The following is a 19,575-nucleotide window of genomic DNA, read 5'->3' as shown; positions in this document are numbered from 1 at the left end:
AAACAATTGCCTCAATTGCCTTATGGGACCTCCAGGATCTGGTTCTTGCCAATATGAGATCGATGAAAAGAAAATGTTCTCTCTCTCTCTCTCTCTCTCTCTCTGTGTGTGTGTGTGTGTGTGTGTGTGTGTCTTGCCCCCTTGAACTAAAATATAAAAAATATCATTACCAGTGCTTCAAGTGGGATAGGGCACAATTCCTCTATTTTCAGGCAAATATAATTGAATCTGAGCTAACCATCTCACTTCCTTTTGTGACCCACTTCCTTCAGAATCATCTCATTTATCCTTGCCCCCCCCATCCTCTCCAAGCAACGGTAACTGCTGCAACATTCACATCTACCTTGTAGCATTACCAACTGACCCCAACAGTCACTTCTGCACCAGGAAGCCTCCTGTTCTCACAGAGTCAATTCAGAGCCTTCAAAACGGGCCTTGTCTACACAGGCAACAAAACGGCATTCCAGAGGTCAAAGTGACCTTCCCTCATGGGCTGAAATGACAGGGTGGGTCACAAGGATACACAAGCTAGACCCCCTCATCAGCTGCGCCCTTTGCGTGCTCATCAGCTGCGCATTGTGTGGACACAAACATTCCTGCTACTTTTCACTAGCCACTGCAGGTCATAGATGGCACCTTCCCTTTAAACTATCTCATTTCCCTTATGAATTCTGCAAAACAACAGCAGCAAAACAGTTTCATTTCATCTGTTCAAAGACAGTTTGTGGCTTCCTTAAAAAGAAGAAAAAGCAGTACTTTTTAATGTTCCACAGGTTCAGTGTCAAACTATCAAAGGTTTAAGACAAGATATTATTGTTGTGTGTGCATCGTTGCAGCTGCATTAAGTACCAAACCATATCCTAGTTGGCAAATTCTTTTGTCACCACCCTTTCTTTATTACTGACATAAACCCACTTGTCTTTTGCATTTCCTGTAGCCCAAAATGGCACAAGCACAAGCTAGTATATAGCCAGGTGCTGCTGTGAATTTCTCTTAGCTTCCTATGTCTGCCTTCCACCAACCCAACGTGAAGTCAGAGGAAGTGGTCTTCACTCTGAGAAAGTTCAAGAACCTCTCCCTTTCCACAGAAAGCTTGCTTCAGATTTTGCAGGCCTTTTTTTTACGTGCAAGAGGTAACAGAGAGCATCCTACCAGGTATTTCTGTTTAAATACAATTTTTTTCAGCTGTTGCACGGACCATGGCCTCAAGCTTGAAGAATTTCATCCATTCCTTGGATCCAAACTCTCTCCCTCGGATTCTGCAAATCCAGTCTGGCTTTTATGACGAAGGTGAGGTTTGTTCTAAGAAAATATTTCTGGCTGGGTGTAAGTAGTGGTGACTATGGTTTTAGCTCTGTGTCTGGATACCATTTGAACAGCTAGGAGCTGTAAGAGAATAACATTCAGCCATCGTTAGCAAGTTCGCTTATACCGGTAGTACATACTAAAGACAGATACAGAGAAGAGGTTGCAGATGAGGCTGACCCTGGCTTTTGACGTAGCCAGCATTCATACATAAACTATTAAGGTAGAGCAATCCAACCTTGGGGGCTCAGATGAGTGCAGATCTATTGCCACATTCCAAGGTATCCGGGCTCGTATCATTGGGGGGGGGGCATGTGATTACGTTTACAGGTTTGCTGTTGTAACTGACGAGCCTAAGGATTGGGTCCCGTGAAGGATACACAGGGCTTTGGGTCCATTGGATCTAAAGCTTCTGCCCCCCCCGCCCCAAAATCCTGTTTCATGGCTTTCCACATGCTAGGAAAAACTGGACCCTCCATCATGACATACCAAGAGTGCTGTTCTCTACTGGTGGAGGCAGACAGAGAGAGACCTATGTGCCCTACTAAACTACCCCACCCCCAATCCTAGCCATCAGCATTGGCCGGTGTGTGTGTGTGTGTGTGTGTGTGTGTGTGTGTGTGTTAGTATTGCTTTCAAAGTATTCCAAGATATGAGACATTAAAGAAATGAGACATACATTTAAAGCAGGATTGTACTACTTTAAAAGTCGTGAAGAGAATCCTGGGGATTGTAGTTTGCTAATGGTGCTGACCTCACAACGATACAGATTCCATCACCCCTAACCGACTACAGTGCCCAGGATTGTCTCCAGGAACTGTTAAAGTGCCACCATAGAGCTTCAGGTATATGATGCAGATGAGCCATTAAATCAGAAAATTCATTAAGGTCCAGATCTAGGAAAAGCAATGCACAAAAGGACTGGGAACATCCAAAGTTGCTACCGGTATGCTTACAGTTCCCACGTCTGGATCTCTGCATTCAGTACTTGGAATGAAATGTGCATCCTTCGAAAGATCATTGGGATCATTAGGTTTTATAGCGCTGATTATTGGGGTGGGAGAGGTGTCTAACAATGATAGTTTACGTTAAGGTTGCTAACCCACAGTCTGAAGGCCATGCCTGCCCATCACAAGCAATATTTTGTAGGCCCTTGAGACCCCAACCAAAATTTGTCATTTTATGAAAATTGACTGCTCCCATGGGCCCCCTTCTGTGATGTCATGAAGCCAGATAAAAAGATGTGTTTCCTCCAAGACCCCACTAAATTCATCCCTTTTTTGCCATGCCCACTTTTACATGTTGCCTTCAACGTGTTGATCATGGGTCAAAAAAAGGTTAGCCATCCACAGTTTAGGCCATTCTTGGTTTGTCTATTTGACCTGCCTTATCTCTTCTTCTGCCTTCTCTTCTCTTTCCCTGCCCTATGGATCACTGCAAGGCTTCCCACCCGCAGTGGAGCAGCCAAGCCACCCGCTCACTCACTGCCCCATCTCCTTCTTTCATGCACAAATGACATAAAATAGGAAGCAATTCTCAGAAGGGTGGCCTGGAGACTAAGAATGGGTCTGCAGCAGGCCACATCAAATTGGTCATGGGGAAGCAGCTATTCCACATACATTTTTGTTCCCTTCACTCTGTCTCTGCTTTCACCCATGCCATTTAAATAAGGGAGCTGTTGGACAGGAGAGAGGTGGCAACCTCTTCGACATTAAATTTCAATCTGTGCAACATTACTGTAATCTGTGTGCATGTGTGCCTTGCTCTAACATTGCTTTTGGTGTTCTTTATTTATTATGGGGAAAGCAATTGGAGAATGATTGCTCACCAACTGCGGTCCTCCTTATCTGTGCAAAGTTGGAGATCACTAAGACAAAAAGAATAGAGGCTATGGAACCAACAGTGCTTTCTGCATCAAACTGAATACGCATATACGACACCATTGCGAGGAAACTAACATCATACCCTGTTCGTTCCATATTGTATTTTAGTACTCACCATCGCTGACCGTAATGTTTTACAGAATGCTCTACTTAGAATACCACAAACCACATCAAAATAAAAAGATGGCCTCAGAAACTATATTTTCTAATATAATTTCTCACTGTTCTATCTTGAAGCCCATGTTTGCTTCAGTTACTATGAACACTGACCAAAAAATGTAATGGTATGTTTTTTATTTTAAAAAAATCTGCGGAAAAGACCTTGTCTTCAAACACAGGTTAAAGCTGAATAGTATATGTTGAGGTTTATACTGTATTTTCATGTAAAGCATGAAGAGGCAGGGAAACAAGAGATTCTCAAAAGAATTTTTCCATACATTCCATGCCACTACCACACCCTCTAACACAGGCTTCCTCAAACTCGCCCTCCTGATGTTTTCAGACTACAATTCCCATCATCCCTGGCCACTGGTCCTGCTAGCTAGGGGTCATGGGAGTTGTAGGCTAAAAACATCTGGAGGGCCGAGTTTGAGGAAGCCTACTCTAACATTTCTCTGATGAAAATAGGGACGTCTTAAGGAAAGGCGAGATATTCCAGGATCAAATCAGAAACTGGGATGGCTTCTGTAAATCTGGGACTGTCCCTGGAAAATAGACACACTTGGAGTGTCTGCATGAGGTAATTTTAGAAACATATGCATTATTTCACTTTTGAAGCATACGAGTAACATTTCTCTCCCCCATTCTACATTATTCTATGATTTAAAATGGGGGGAGCAGGCTTTAAAGCTTGTCAGATCTGCTCTATTTTCTTTTAATAGAACCCTTAAGATCTGCCAACCAGATAACCAGGTGCAAAAAGACATGCCTTTAGAAACAAAGAGCACACTTTCTGAGCCCCAGAATTTGTTTTCAGTGTTAGAACTGAGCTATGCTCACCAATCTTTAACAGATGCAAAAACGACTCTTGGTCTTCATTTCAGCAGCATAATAAAAGCAACAAAACAAAGCCATTTTGCTATATCTATTGTTAAATAATTACGAGTCAGAAACCCTTGCCAATCTACTCTGCAAAGCACTCACACAACTTCTAGTAGATCCCAACCTTCATTCTGCCCACCCATATTATACAACACAGGAATGAGATGGACCAACAGACCTGGCCAAGAAACCTACTGCCCATTACTGTGGCCTGAGCACCATTATATCTTTGTGGGAGAGAGAGAGGAGGAAGTCAGAGAAGCAACTATGAGGCTTCTCAAATATAATAATTTGTTAGTTCCTTTCTAATCAGCAACTGAACGTAGTTAACAATAAAAAAGTAAATGTGATTAACATAAATTGAAACTCTGCTACATCTTCTCTTCTAGAATATTTTCATAAATTTTGACATTTAGCAGTCTAAGCACATAGTATGCTCATTGATTTTGGAGAGATTAGGACACACGTTTCAGTATCTCTTCACTGAAGAAAGATGCCTTTTTAAAATAACAATATAAAAAATTTCCAGGGGGCAAGTAAATTAAATTTTCTGCTGGGTTAATTAAACCAATGGCAGGGAAGCAAAAAAGTGTAATCTTTCCCTAGAGAAATGTAGAGCTGCCCAGAGCCATTTATTTAAATAATTCATATTACATATGATTTGAAGATGTAGACACAGCATTGGTAAAAATGGACTATATAAGATTAGGTAAAGGTAAAGGGACCCCGGACCATTAGGTCCAGTCGTGACCAACTCTAGGATTGCGGCACTCATCTCGCGTTATTGGCCGAGGGAGCCGGCGTATAGCTTCCAGGTCATGTGGCCAGCATGACAAAGCCACTTCTGGCAAATCAGAGCAGCACACGGAAACGCTGTTTACCTTCCCGCTGTAGCGGTACCTATTTATCTACTTGCACTTTGACGTGCTTTCGAACTGCTAGATGGGCAGGAGCTGGGAGTGAGCAACAGGAGTTCACCCCGTCGCGGGGATTTGAACCGCTGATCTTCTGATCAGCAAGCCCTAGGCTCTGTGGTTTAACCCACAGATTATCTACTTCTTAAACTGGGCCTTAAACTTGGTCATCATGTAATTTCACATGAAAGAGGCAGTGGCTTGCCCACAAAACCATATCTAATCTATCTATCTATCTCTATCATCTATTCACATACTCGCTAAGAAAATACAACAACAATATGAAGGTTTCCTAGGTGCATACACAGGGACAAAGAGCCAAAAAGCAGAGGCACATTTAGGGGCACGCGACTGGTTTAGTTGCACTGGGTGCAGAGCCTTGGGAACACCACAGGGGACTTCACAACTATTATTTAGAATGGAGCAGGAGAGGCAGGGGGCACCAAATTTGAGACCCCAAGGTCTGTCATTGCAAACAGTCTGGATAAAAGTAATCCAGTTTTTTACTTTTCCAAAATCCCGAGTAAGGCACTATCTTTATTGGGCCAATCAAAGGGTCACAAAATACTGAAGAGACCTCTGAACTCTTAATCAGGCTGGATGTCATTTTTTACATTATTATTATTATTATTATTATTATTATTATTATTATTATTATGAAAACTGTTAGGCTCTCTTACTCGCAAGTAGGACCCTGGCAGAGACACATGCCCAACTGGCATGTTTTCTCCCTCCTGGTCAATCGTTTGGGAGCTTCAAAAGCTTTTTCCAGCCCGAATATCACAGCGACTGATGCCAACTGACATCAGCACACTTACGGATCCGCAGAGTTTGCGCAATTGCGTATTAGAACTCAGTAGCACAGCATGTGGCTAATCTACATATTATTTACATATTTATTTACACACAGAGCACTGCAACATGGCTCCCTCTCTCTAGCATCAGACAGCAAAGAGAATGAACAAAGGACAATAGTCCCACTTCACGGAACACAGTAACACAAACATCCTGTCTCTGTCACTGTGGAATGAAAGCATACACCATCATGTGATAGACAACAATCCCATGAATGCAAACACGGGGAATGAATCTCTAACAACAACTGGTATGCAAGAAGAGAAATAAATAAAATGTCTGTGCAACAACCAGTACCCAAAAAAACTCCAAACAAACCTCAATTGCTTTCCACTATCAGATTCCAATTATTTGGGAAAAAAGTTTCCCCTTGGTTGTCTGTCAGGAAGGAAAAATCAGGACAGTTTCCTATCAAGACATAAAACTATTTCTGTTACAATTATGAATATTGCATAGATCCATATGCCTGAAAAATACAAATGACTATTAACAACATGTGGAATGCCTAATATCTTGTCAGGCTTGAATGTGAAAATTAGTGACAGAATGCTGATTGAGGTTTTAACCTTTTTGTTGTTGTTTTCATGTAAAATGGTGTCATTTGCATAAAAATGCTTGTTAGCATTTATGTGATATGGCCTGCTTTTCATTTGCTCTGCTCAGGGCAGCTTACAACAGTTTTAACAGAACAAAAATTAAACAATCAACAACAAAATTAAACAGCAGTAAGAAAAAAGTGGCAGGTATAGGAGGTAAAACTAATCTAAAAATAAACACAAACAAACACAGAGGAGCAGCCACAAAAGTCCTCTGGGAAGAGAAAGACACTTATAAATATTGTTCAGGTTGATGGCGTCCATTGCAGGCAAATAATCAGACTCCAGACTATTGGAATGAAGACCAATAGGTACAAGAATAAAATGTGTGCTTAATAAAACAGAGAGCAAGGTTTATAATCCAGTTAGCGTGAAGATTAAAATTGTTCTAGTTCCAACTGAGTTCAAAAGACATGAAATACAAATAATTAACTGGCCTGCAGAGAATGTTTAAAAGTTCCTCTTTCAGGTTATTAAAAAATATTTTTGCTTAAAAAAGAAAAACCAAGGCCATTTTGAAATTAATTAAATATCATATTATGTCATCTAATGTTTTCTCAAGGGTTTGAGTCATAAAAACAGGCCACACAGTTTATTGAATTAAATGTTTACTTCTCTATGTGCCAAATAACTTTTCCAACAGAATAAAATAAACACCAGATGTTTCTTCTATTTATTGCTTAGCTCAGTAACTGTTTTGTGTGGGGAGGGGGTTGTAAAATATAATTGATCAGCAGAGTTTCAGTCCTGCGGTGGCAAACTTTGCATGGTTTCAAGAATGCATTGGTTTAAGAAAGGTGTTATCCCACAACAAAAGGTCACAAATCGCTGCAAAATGTCATAATACTGTCCCACATTCTGCTGATTCCTTATCTCACCTCGCCCACACCTCCCAGCTCCAAAATGACTAATGTTTTCTATGAGTCCTATAATGTTATCCCTTGGCCCCCACTCCTATGCATCTCTTGGTTTCCATCTGCCCTCTCATCCATCTGAAACTGAGCAACCTGAACAAGCTGCTTGTATAAATTAGACTAGTCAGACCTTTCCGGATCCGTAATATAGGCCCTATCTTGACAAAGGGAACATGCAGGCCAGGAGCAGAAGCGGGTTAATTCACTTATACATTACTTTAGAATGATGTTTAATATCAGCTAATTCTGAAGTTGGGAAGCAAGACAAACAAAAAGGTGTTTCTTTTTCTAAAATAAAAAGCTTCTGAGGTGTCAACTTACTCTTTCCTGTAAAATGATGGGACTTACATCAAAGCTTTGTCACTGCATGCAAAGTTCAAACCCGCCAGATAAATGAGAAACAGCAGAAAGTGTCATAAACCCATCAGGGGAGAAATAAATCAAAAAAACAGCAGAAGTGATTTTTAAAGGATTTGCCTAGGATAGAAATAGCTTAAAGCTCTTGACATTTAAAGTTTTACTATTGCATGTGGAGAGATAAATCTATGCCCCTTGCTTCTTCTAATTATTGGGTAGGTATTTGCAAAACCTGGATGTCCTGAACAAAAAGCAGTCAGCTACCAGATATGTACAGTACTCACCTTCGCAAAGGGAGCTCCCTCTGGGTATGTTAGTACATAGGCGGCTGAAGGTCCAGGTGATATGGCTTGTTTCAACCCGATCCATTCACTCACTGGGAAGATGCCTTCGTGGATGCTGCAGTCACATAAGCTCCACTGAGCACAGGGGGACAATTTCCTAGAAAGACAGGGAGAGACACAACTAGGAGTGGAGGAATGGCAAGGAACAAGCTGCAGAAGACACAGCAGCAGGTGTTGGCATTGGAAAGTAAATGCAATATACAGCAGCTGGGGTTCATGAAGCCCCTGAGCCATGCAGGTGTCAAGGTTTCTGAGATTTCCCTTTTTGTTTAAAGGGCCACTGTCCTTGAGCTGATGGGGACAGTCCAAGTTGCACTGCTACTACCCACTCTGGTTCTGGGAACTTGGAGGAGGACCCCTGCAGCTCTAGCACTGCAGCAGTAAATGCTTTATTAGGCGATAAAAGATGGGGCCCCTTTGCAGGATTTAGGAGCATCACTGGAAACCTCTGTTAACTACAAAACACCCAAATTTTGGAGTGAATCAGATAATGTTGGGGGGTGGGTTGATACCTGCGACTCCCAGTTTGAGTATCCGATGGGGGGCGGTACAAAATGTGGGGTGGGAGCATACTGGATGTAAACAGGAGAGTAAATCATCATTATGCAGCTGCAAACTGGATGGTAACTTTAGTTTTTTACACTCTAGTTTTGAGGATTGGTATTTCTTCAGGGTACTATATAAAGGGGTAGGGACGCGGGTGGCACTGTGGGTTAAACCACAGAGCCTAGGGTTTGCCGATCAGAAGGTCGGCGGTTTGAATCCCCGCGCCAGGGTGAGCTCCCGTTGCTCGGTCCCAGCTCCTGCCAACCTAGCAGTTCGAAAGCACGTCAAAGTGCAATTAGATAAATAGGTACCGCTGCAGCGGGAAGGTAAACGGCGTTTCTGTGTGCTGCTCTGGTTCGCCAGAAGCGGCTTTGTCATGCTGGCCACATGACCTGGAAGCTGTACACCGGCTCCCTCGGCCAATAACGCGAGATGAGCGCCACGACCCCAGAGTCCGTCATGACTGGACCTAATGGTCAGGGGTCCCTTTACCTTGACCTTTACTATATATAGGGTTGAATTCAATGGAAGTTACTTCTGAGTAAACATGAAGAATTGCACTATGAGTACTTAAAAAAATAATCTTTAGCTTTACTTAAAAGATCCCTGTGTTGCAAAAGTGCATCTTCTCAAACTCAAATGAATATATTTTAAAGCCTATTGTTTTAACTTGCTGTTTGCAAATAAAAACAACAAGTTAAAACAATGGGTTTTAAAATCTCAATCATTCTGTCATAATGCAGTGCTAGAAGGCACAACTTGTTTCCTCTCATGTAGTATACAAACTATCTAAAATTTACAGTGTTATGTTTCACGTAAAGTAAAATATTACTGGAAGACTTAATGACAGGAAAATCTCATAAAAAGAAACCAGCATAATATATATTTCTCACTCCCACCCTGCACCCATTTAACATTTTAGAAGAATCTGAGGGAAAAGCTATCGAACTAACTGTTTGGTTGCTTTGATGTGATCACAGCAGTGGCTAATGTGGATTTGTTTTTTAAAACATCAGGAAAGAGGTTGTAAAGGGATATAAATGTAGTTCTTATTGAACAAAGTAGCAATCTCAAAAAGGTGGATTCAAAGGCATCTAAGTTCTTTAATTCCAGCCTTCAGGGGCATTGTTTGATCCTAGTAAATAGACTGCATTATTCCAGCTTCCTCTAAGATGAGTATGGAACATCTTTCTTCAGTTGAAAGGAAGAATCAGTATTTCTGCTTAATTACCTTTATGTCTTTGATGGATTTCATGCTTTCTTTGTGCAGAAAAACACAGGAAATTTTGCATGATGACAATGAGAAATGCATTACATTTTTTTTTCTATGCATACACTATGAAATATAGTGCATAGCATAATCTACTCCAGCTATGTGCTTTTGATTCTTACATGCATTGCAGAGACTCTAACGTATTACTGGAAATGAGGGGTTATCTTAAAAGTCACTTGATCACACGCCTTGTCAGCAACACTAGGGAAATGACTTGATTACAGGTGGCTCAAATTACTTTGTTTCTTGGCTGAAATGAATAGCTTGATCCAGGACGTTCTGTACCACACTTGAGAAGATGGGCTACATTTCCATAAGTAATGTCATTTGTACTTGCTTACCACACATGTGGTAATGTGCAATGTGTCAATTCTGCACTCAAGGCAGTTTAAAATGTAAAATAATGGCATACAGTCTAATAGACATTCCTGAATTGGCAGGATCTCTGATAGGCTCTGTAAACATATCTGCAGTATGTATGCATGTAGGAAATTTTTGCAGGTTATAAATAAACACATATATAGAATGGAGTAACATTTGGGTGATAGACAGAATACAAAAGAGAAAAAGAGGTGAAGAGGAAAAAGGGGGAATTCAGGTCCCAAATATTTCATAAATATAATAAGGTGGGGGTGGTGTCAAAACCTCTGATTTTGCGATGCTGAAATACACAATAGTAAGAGTCATGTTCTGATACAGCCTACCACTTTTGATTTGCCCCACCACCACTGGAATATGGCCCCAATAGCAGGGACGCAGGTGGTGCTGTGGTCTAAACCACTAAGCCTTTTAGGCCTGACAATCAGAAGGTCAGCAGTTCAAATCCCCACAACAGGGTGAGCTCCTGTTGCTCTGTCCCAACTCCTGCCAACCTAGCAGTATGAAAGCATGCCAGTGCAAGTAGATAAATAGGTACCACTGTGGCGGGAAGGTAAACAGCGTTTTTGCGTGTTCTGGTTTCTGTCACGGTGTGCCAGAAGCGGTTTAGTCATGCTGGCCACATGACCTAGAAAGCTGTCTGTGGACAAACGCCGGCTCTCTCAGCCTGAAAGCAAGATGAGCACCACAACCCCATAGTCACCTTTGACTGGTGACTGGTGACTGGTTTACCTTTTTTTAAAAAAACCTATACCCCAATAAGGTTTTCCATAAGGGGAAGTGGCCATCTAGCTGAAAACAATTCCCACTCCATGGCATTGCCTTCCCCTATTGTGCCTGCTGATTATTATGGGAGAAAGGAGTTAATGGGAACAGTGTGTGAACCTTTGCCACCTTAAAAGCAAAGGCTAAGGAGTAAACCATACACAAATCCTGAGTGGAGTAACTAAGGGTGGCACCTCCTCCTGGCAACCCCTGCAGCCAAGCTGGTGTCAAACATATTGCTCTGCTTTCCTTTGGACCACATCAGTGATGCCAGGAGGGGATTCTTGTTGTGTGGGTAGCTCAGATCCTCCATACACACTGCCCAGGCTTGCGCCCTAGGGAGGTCACTTCAGTGCTTCTAACATAGCAGTTTGACTTCACCCCTAGTAGCACACTCCATTCTCTCTTGAGACCAACAACATTCAGTTTCAATAAGTACCATTGCCCTTGACCCAGATTAGTTCCCCTCAAGTTGGAAACTTCTGCTTGCATTGAAGAAGTGCTGTTTGCAAATCTCTTCACTTGTGGCAAAAGGTGTTATTTCCCTTCTAAGTCATTGCCTTCTAAGTCATTGCCATGCCAGGAATTGGTAATTCAGGATTTCCTGATCGACTTTTGGGTGATTTGAAGTAGATTAGCAAGGATTCCTGACTCCCTGTGGTTTAACCATGGCAACTGGGAGCTCAGGTCTGGCACACAAAACAAATTCCAGCACTCTTTTGCAACTGACTGCTTCTGGTGACTCTCAGGGTTCTAGTAAGAAACAAAATAAATCTTGCAAGACTGAACTCTGCCCACTCTTCACTTTTCTAGGCATGTGCAGGTACCCACTGAAACCACGTGCCTCTTGCCAGTCCTCTCCCTACTTTCCACTCTTGAAATAGCTCAGAGAGATCAGTCTGCAAAGAACATTCCAGATTTTCCCTTGCATTCTAGGGAAAGAAGGCAGGGACTTCTGGGCAGGCTCAGTCCAGATTGCTTGTGTCTTTCTGCTGCAGGTAGCATAAAGGAAATTGGAATGTTGTGGACAGCAGTGGCTGTGTTTCCTATCACCCACATGGAACAGAGAAAAATGGTCCATTTATATGAGTAGCTGCTAAATACTGTAGCTTTCTACCCACACATATGCCATGAGATGCATGGAGTATTACCTGCTACTAGCAATGGGTTGTTTGGGTTCCTTACTTTTCACAGGCTAAAGAAGGTTCATAACTCAAAACTCTGTACCTTCTAGGATGTCAGGAAGCTTGAGTTTCTCAAACTATTTTGTTGGTTGTTTTTTTTTAAAAAAAATTAGGGTGGTTTGTTAAATTTTTCACACTGTCCTTTGGAAGGGGGGGACATTAATTTAGTTATTAACCCAAAGGGACATACTGAAAAGGTGCCCATGTATATTACAGAATGCAAGAGGAAACAGAAGTTCAGGGCTCAGTCTCTTTATCCACAGTTCTGCCTTCCCTCATTTCCTCCCTCCGCAGCACAGCACAAGTGCAGTTAATTACAGGGTCCTCGAAAAGGGGATTCAACTCTCCTTCTTACCAATTAGCCTTGATGTGAAGGTCTGCAAGGGGACTTCCCTGCTGCACCCTGTGTTTCTCACCTGCTTAGAGGCAGAATTGGGGCACCAGTCAACAGGGCCTGCCAGCAAGCAAGACAAGCAGCTTCTCTTCTCTGGCCTGAGAAAGCAGAAAAGAAACAGCTGAGACATGATAAAGCTGTTGACCTGGAGACTTAACAGCTCCTTTCAACAGGCTTCCTCAACCTTGGTCCTCCAGATGTTTTTGGCCTACAACTTCCATGATCCCTAGCTAGCAGGACCAGTGGTCGGGGATGATGGGAATTGTAGTCTCAAAACATCTGGAGGGCCGAGGTTGAGGAAGCCTGCCTTACAACTTGGGAGGACAGAAGGAACCTACCGTAACAGGAGGGCAATTGGCTGGAGCCCTGGCTGAGCCTCAGGTGAAAAGTGATTCCTAACTGCACACCTGGCTAAGAAACCTGCTTGGCAGGGGGTTGGACTGGATGGCCCTTGTGGTCTCTTCCAACTCTATGATTCTATGAAACTTTCCCAGAAGCCTGTCATGTTGCATCTTCTGAGAATCAGCTTATTTAGATGCTGCAGATGATTAACGGACAAGAATATTTATTCAGTCCATTGATACCACTTGTCACAGAGCATACCATTCCAAAATGTTTGCCAGCAGACAAAGTGGCATGGACAAGGATTGTCTGTGTTGAATGGCACATAGAATCATAGAATTGTGAAGCTGGAAGGAACCCAAGGGTCATCTAGCATCCTGCAATGCAGGAATCACAATTAAAGAATTCTAGACAGATAGCAATCCAACCCCTGCTTAAAAACCTCCAGTGAAGAAGAAACCACCAGCTTTGGAGGTAGCCGGTTCATAACTGATCAGGCCTTAACAAAGACTGTGAGATCATTCAGCACAGCAGAGTACAAGGCAAGAGAAACTGAATAACAGGATGTAGCTTCTGAGATACAAGACAAAATGCCCTTTGACGATGAGGAGTGCTTATAACACACATCACAGGTGATAAAACCAGTGCTGCAGACAATGGCTTAGGGGGGCGTGTCATTCACCCCCCCCCACCTTCACCCACCTGCCTACCACCATTTTTTACGTACTCCAATCAGCACTCATCTCTTTAGCAGCAGTTAGAGATTGATTCCCTGTTGGAGGTTACTGCGTTGCTATGTGTGGGTGCATCTGTTTTTGCTTCACTTCTATCTTACTGGGTCAATAGTTCTTAAGCCATAAGGGAGGAACCCTGGTTTCCCAGGTCCTGGTCCTGCTTGCACTGCAGGCTTCATTGTGCATCTGCTTTGCCATTGTGAGAACATGATGCTGGACAAGATGGGCCTGTGGCTTGATCAAGCAGAGCTCTTCTTATGTTCTTATACCATAGAACTGAGATTCCAAAAACCAGAAATCAAGCAAACTTGAGGAAAACATGCAGCACTTTGGCTAAAAATATTTGGTTCCTACATCCATGATGAAGAGAAGAAAGGAAATAGACTGGAAGCAGGTTGTGTGGATAAATAGTTCCGATTCTGAACTAGACACTAGCTTCACTGAAGAAAATATGTCAGGGAAGCTTGCACTTTCTCACACTTTCAGAACTAAGAAGATGGACTACTAGCAAGTTTCAAAAAGTTGTTCGTGTTCTAACTTACCTTGATATTAATGGGTACTTCTAGGTGCCCTATTTATTGCACATTCGTCCCAATTTGTTTGCCAGGGGATTGGATGATGTGTTCAAGCGTTAGCCCACACTTTCCAGTGCATTTTCCTGCCACTTTCCTTATCGCAAAAAGTTATATCTTTGAACATAGTAACAAGAAACATTATGGAATTATGTATTTATTTGATTACTTTTATCAGAATGTAAGTGATGGAACTTTCTGCTAATCTTCCATTTTTCTTGTCAAGGCTCTGTATGCTGACTTGATTGTTGCTTATTAGTAATTGTTCTTTCCTATTGTTGTTTTACATTTGAAAATCAATAAAATACATTTAAAAAACAAAAGTAACATCTTTTGAAGTAGCAGGTTTGCTGCACAAGACCTCGCAGTCTCCTATAATGGCACAGCCTGAAATTGCTGGTAAGTGATTTAACCCCACCCAAAAGGGGAGATGGGCTGCAAGTGCCTTAGGTGTAAACCAAACTACCAGGAATCTAGGAGGGGAAGAGTAACAAAGAATGCTTGTAAACTGCCATGAGGAATCCATAAAACATTTGTGTTTATCTTTATGTTCTCCTTTAGGTTCGATTTATGAAAAGTGTGGGCATGAATGCTGCTTGTCAACTGGAGACGTGATTAAAGTTGTTGGATTAAAAGTTAAGAAAGTCCTGGCAAGCAACTGTGAAAGTGAATATGATGCTAGCTTCTGCTCCACTACAGTTGAGCTACCTTTACATTTTCCAGGTACAGTTTGAATATTTTCTGGTTCGATAAGGAAACAAAAAAAGTAAATAAAAACAGAATTAGATATTTTTGTAGTATATTGCAGTAAGTTTCATTTGTAACGTGCTTGAGGTTATAATGAAGGCACTTCAGTTCAGGGCCATCTAGAGCAGGTCGCTCCGGCGCCCTCGCAGCGCCCCACGCCACCAGGAGTGCACCTAGAGCCGGGCCTGCTTCAGTTAGTGGTACTTTCTACTCAATCTTATATCAGAGATGAACAAAATGTGCACAATTATGTCTCTGAAGTGAAAGAAAAACACTAAAGCAAAACAAGTTTGTATAATAGGTCATTTCATGGCCTGTACGGTTAAATGTCCCACATCATAAAATAAACAAGGCTGTCCTCAGTTTGAACCTCTTATTGATTAAAACGTATCTCCATGAATCAATCACCCAAGGCTCTACTTGATTAATGCCCTTTGTTTCATTTAATGTTGTCCAAAATTATCCTTTACAAATAGAGGAAACCATGTGCTATTTGTTTCTTTTTTCATGCATGATGCATGAAGTGCTGTACACCAAAATAATAAAAATTACAAAATGTAAATGCAACAAAAACAAAATGTTAAACCAATAACCCAACCATAACTGTACACAAATGGTGGATTACAAAAACAAATAAACTCCTTATAATTTCAACAGTATACTGATTGAACTACATGCTAAGCAAAATATGAGGTTGGCATTAAAATCACCTACATCTTCTGCCTTTCTCTGCCTCTATGAGATGTGTAATGCAATAAAATACAAGTCATTATCATACTGCTAATTTGTCTTCTAGCTATGTGTGTAGTCCAGAGTAGCTTTTGTACCATTTGAGAGAAGAGAAGACAAGAAATGGGTGCATTCAGTGTCAGCTTCTCTGCAACATGCAATTCCAGTTAGAGATGCTTCAAAAGAGATGTTATGGTGCAGCTGAGTAATAAGTTATAGTTTAATTGCACGGCTAAATTAAATCCCACTGCTATCTGTAAACTTCCCATTGAATCTTCCTTTAAGAGAAAACCACTCTACCCAAATGTACTAACAAAACAATCCCAATGGGTATGATTAACATGGAAATAAAGATGCCCTTTAGGTACTGCAGTTGCAGAAGCTGCTGTATCTAGTAATATTTCAATGTTGCAATTAGAGCTGAACAACCAGGTGGGTCTACTGCCTAAGCACAGAATTCATGCTAGTAGTTTGGCTATGCAGCATTTTCTTCTCCCCACTTTTTTTTTTACTTCTGTATTAGATCTGATTATGCAAATTAATATAGTGCCTGTTAAAAGGATAATTAATATGAATCGCAGACCTTATTCTGCCAGTATTGTTGCATGCTCCCGAAAGCTTTGGTCTGTATTCTTCATATCACTAAGCAAATTGTTCCAACACACAGCACAAGGATTTCTATTTTTGAAATGGAACTTTATCCCCATCTTCCCACCACCACCACCATGCACCCCTGAAATTTATTCTATGGTTCCACCCAACCCTCTGGAGCAGGGCATGTGCAGAGTCTTCTTGTGCTAACACAATTATTTTGTTGAATCCCAAAGCTAATTCCTCTTTTCCTTCTAACAATCAGGGGAAACTGGCTCAGTCCTCTTCTGAGCCATTGCTGCAAACAGAGTACCCATAACCCACCAAACACTTTTCACTCACCATTGCCTCCCATTGAAGTGCTTCCCTTTCCGCAGGCCATCAGACACTTCCCATCAAACAAGGGAAGGGGTGGAGAGAAGAACTCTGACTACTTTAGCACCCAAGAAAACAACTGAAGACACACACACACACACACACACACACACACACACACACAGTATTTAAGTTAAATTCAGAAAGAGGGATGAACAGTGCCGGATTTATGTATAAGCTAAACAAGCTATAGTTTAGGACCCCATTCTCTTGGGCCCCCCAAAAAAAATGTAAAGGAAAAAAACTGGATGTACATTTCCAAAATATAAGATTAAAAAACAAATAGAATAAAACCTACATGCAGCAACAGTGGCAAATGGCTTCAGATACCTATTAGGTCCATAAATTACCATATAGCATATATTCAACAACAAAAACAGCAACAATTTGTTGTTGACAAAGGACAGCTGGACATATAAAGGGCCCCATTACCTTCAGTAGCTTAGGGTCTCATCATACCTAAATCCAGCCCTGGGGATGAAAGATTACTAGTATATACTTACATAAGTTTTTTCACTGCTAGATACAATTTAAACACACACACACACACACACACACACACACACACACACACACACGAAAACGTGCTACAATCCACGTCTTTTCCCCCTTGGCACAAATTATTCACACACAGAGGAGTAGACACACACACACACAAATGACATACATATTTCTGTACAAATAAAAGGAGAAATAATACAAATGGCTTTTTGAAAGGCAGTTATCATTTTTAAAATGTCATTTCCCTGGTTTTATACAAACATCCTGAGTTCAGATGATACCTATGATTATGTTAGCAATTTGAATTGCAAACATTTTATGAGGTTATTATTTTATGAATTTGTTTTCATCCCCAAGCCAATGCCCCCATTCTTGGGTACCAATGAAATGATAACTACAAATGTTAAGTATTGGATACTTTTTAATGTTTGCATCATTTCAAGGCACCTTTATTGAATAAAAATGTTCCTTTGAAGGTCTTTGCAGGATAGTGGCTGACAAAACACCATATGTTGGCGTTGAAGAAATTGTGAAAAAAGTTTTGATTGGATCAACACAACTGCAACATCCCTGCTTCTATTGCTCTAAGGATATAAAAGTAGAAAACCTGACCATCAAACGGGGTGAGAAGATCATATTCAACTCTGTGGAAGTCAGCAATGGGATATTGACTGTACACTGTGGATTAATGAGGGATGGCCAATTCCATGCCTTTGTATTGCCAATTTCACAAGACGGTGATTTCTATGAATGGGAAGATGACCAGACTTATACCCTGAAAGAGATTGCCAAATGGAAAATCCCAAAGAGCAGGAGTCGGAGTGTGACATTTACTCATATCTGCAAAGCTAGGAACTCCACCAGCTTGCTTCCTATGGATTTTGATGGCTGCATTGTTCTGACACCAATATATGAAGTACAAGCAGTGATGAAATGTAAGTTAATTACTATCTTTGTCAACTATCTCTGCCTGATTAACAACATACTGTACTCAAAAGTGAAACTAAATGGTTTACAGATCAGTTTCAAATGTTGTTTGCAGTTCCCCCCAAAGAATCCTGAGAACTGTAGGGTGCTGGAAATTGTAGCTCTGGAAATTGTAGCTTTGTAGGGAGTAAACCACAGTTCCAGGAAATGTGCTTTAAAGCTATGGTGTGTATACAGCTTCTGGTACTGTCCATATCAGAATTTACTGTGTGTTTGCAGCTGTTTGCATTCTCATTTAATTTGCGTGGACTATTCAATGTTACCTTCAAAGAGCACCAATCTTGATGCTTCTGCCCTGTAAATACCTGATACTGGGATAGTTTAATAACTTGGGAAAAATTAGGCTGCAAATTCTTCACTCAAGGTCTCAAACAGTTTGTTTTGGTGTTTTTAGGTGGGTGGATCAATCATTACTTCCTGCTATTTTCGTGCTTTCGTTTCTTTTCTGGCTATGCTCTTAACCAGGGGTAGGCAACCTAAGGCCTGGGGGCCAGATGCGGCCCAATCACCTTCTCAATCTTGCCTGCGGAGAGTCTGGGAATCAGGGTGTTTTTACATGAGTACAATGTGTCCTTTTATTTAAAATGCATCTCTGGGTTATTTGTGAGGCATAGGAGTTCGTTCATTTTTCCCCCTTCAAAATATAGTCTGGCCCATCACATGGTCTGAGGGACGATTGACCGGCCCACAGCTGAAAAAGGTTGCTGACCCCTGCTCTTAACTATTTCTGGCACACTCCTGAATGGAAGAGCATAACCCTCAGATTTGCACAAAACCAGAAAACTGCACACAAGTAAACCACATTTTAAAATTCTGCATCACGTATTGCAGAGCAATCTGAAAAGTTTGTATTGAGAATTTACAATTGCTTTCATTTATTTTCCAGCCATGTTCTTAACTATTTCAGGTGTGCTCCTGAAATGGAGGAGCTTAGCCTTATATATCTTTTGATTCCTTGGATTTGCACAAAACTGGAAAACTGCAAAAATTCTGTGCTGAGAATGAAAAACTAGATGTCAGGAAGGAGAGTTCTAACCTAGTCTTCCTCCTGATAGACCCAAAACAATTTGAATAAATGACGATTATACGTATGGCTTTCTTTGATCCATTGTTCATTTTTGGGGGGAAGCAGTGTTGTGAATATCCCTCCCACCTTCTTTTCCTTAACCCAATGGAGACAAGTCCTTTTTGAACATGTAACAAAGGTCTATTTTTATTTTAAAAAATTAAATGTCTGAAGTAGATATA

The 19,575-nt window shown here is 41.3% G+C and overlaps 1 protein-coding gene across 1 annotated transcript in view; it reads left to right on the top strand.

The window, feature by feature from the left end:
- Nucleotides 1–1,138: 1,138 nt before the first annotated feature.
- The window catches only part of THEMIS (thymocyte selection associated), a 62,480-nt gene continuing 44,043 nt past the window's right edge, over nucleotides 1,139–19,575 (top strand). The window contains exons 1-3 of the mRNA XM_035109051.2: nucleotides 1,139–1,290; nucleotides 14,959–15,120; nucleotides 17,817–18,275. Coding sequence (XP_034964942.2) covers nucleotides 1,200–1,290; nucleotides 14,959–15,120; nucleotides 17,817–18,275 — 712 coding nt within the window. The 5' untranslated portion in view covers nucleotides 1,139–1,199. The remainder of the gene's footprint in view (nucleotides 1,291–14,958; nucleotides 15,121–17,816; nucleotides 18,276–19,575) is intronic.

This window comes from Zootoca vivipara, chromosome 3, assembly GCF_963506605.1.
Source record: "Zootoca vivipara chromosome 3, rZooViv1.1, whole genome shotgun sequence".
NCBI classification, from domain to species: domain Eukaryota; kingdom Metazoa; phylum Chordata; class Lepidosauria; order Squamata; family Lacertidae; genus Zootoca; species Zootoca vivipara.
The sequence above is the reverse complement of the archived record's forward strand: the minus strand, read 5'-3'. Positions and strand labels throughout refer to the sequence as shown.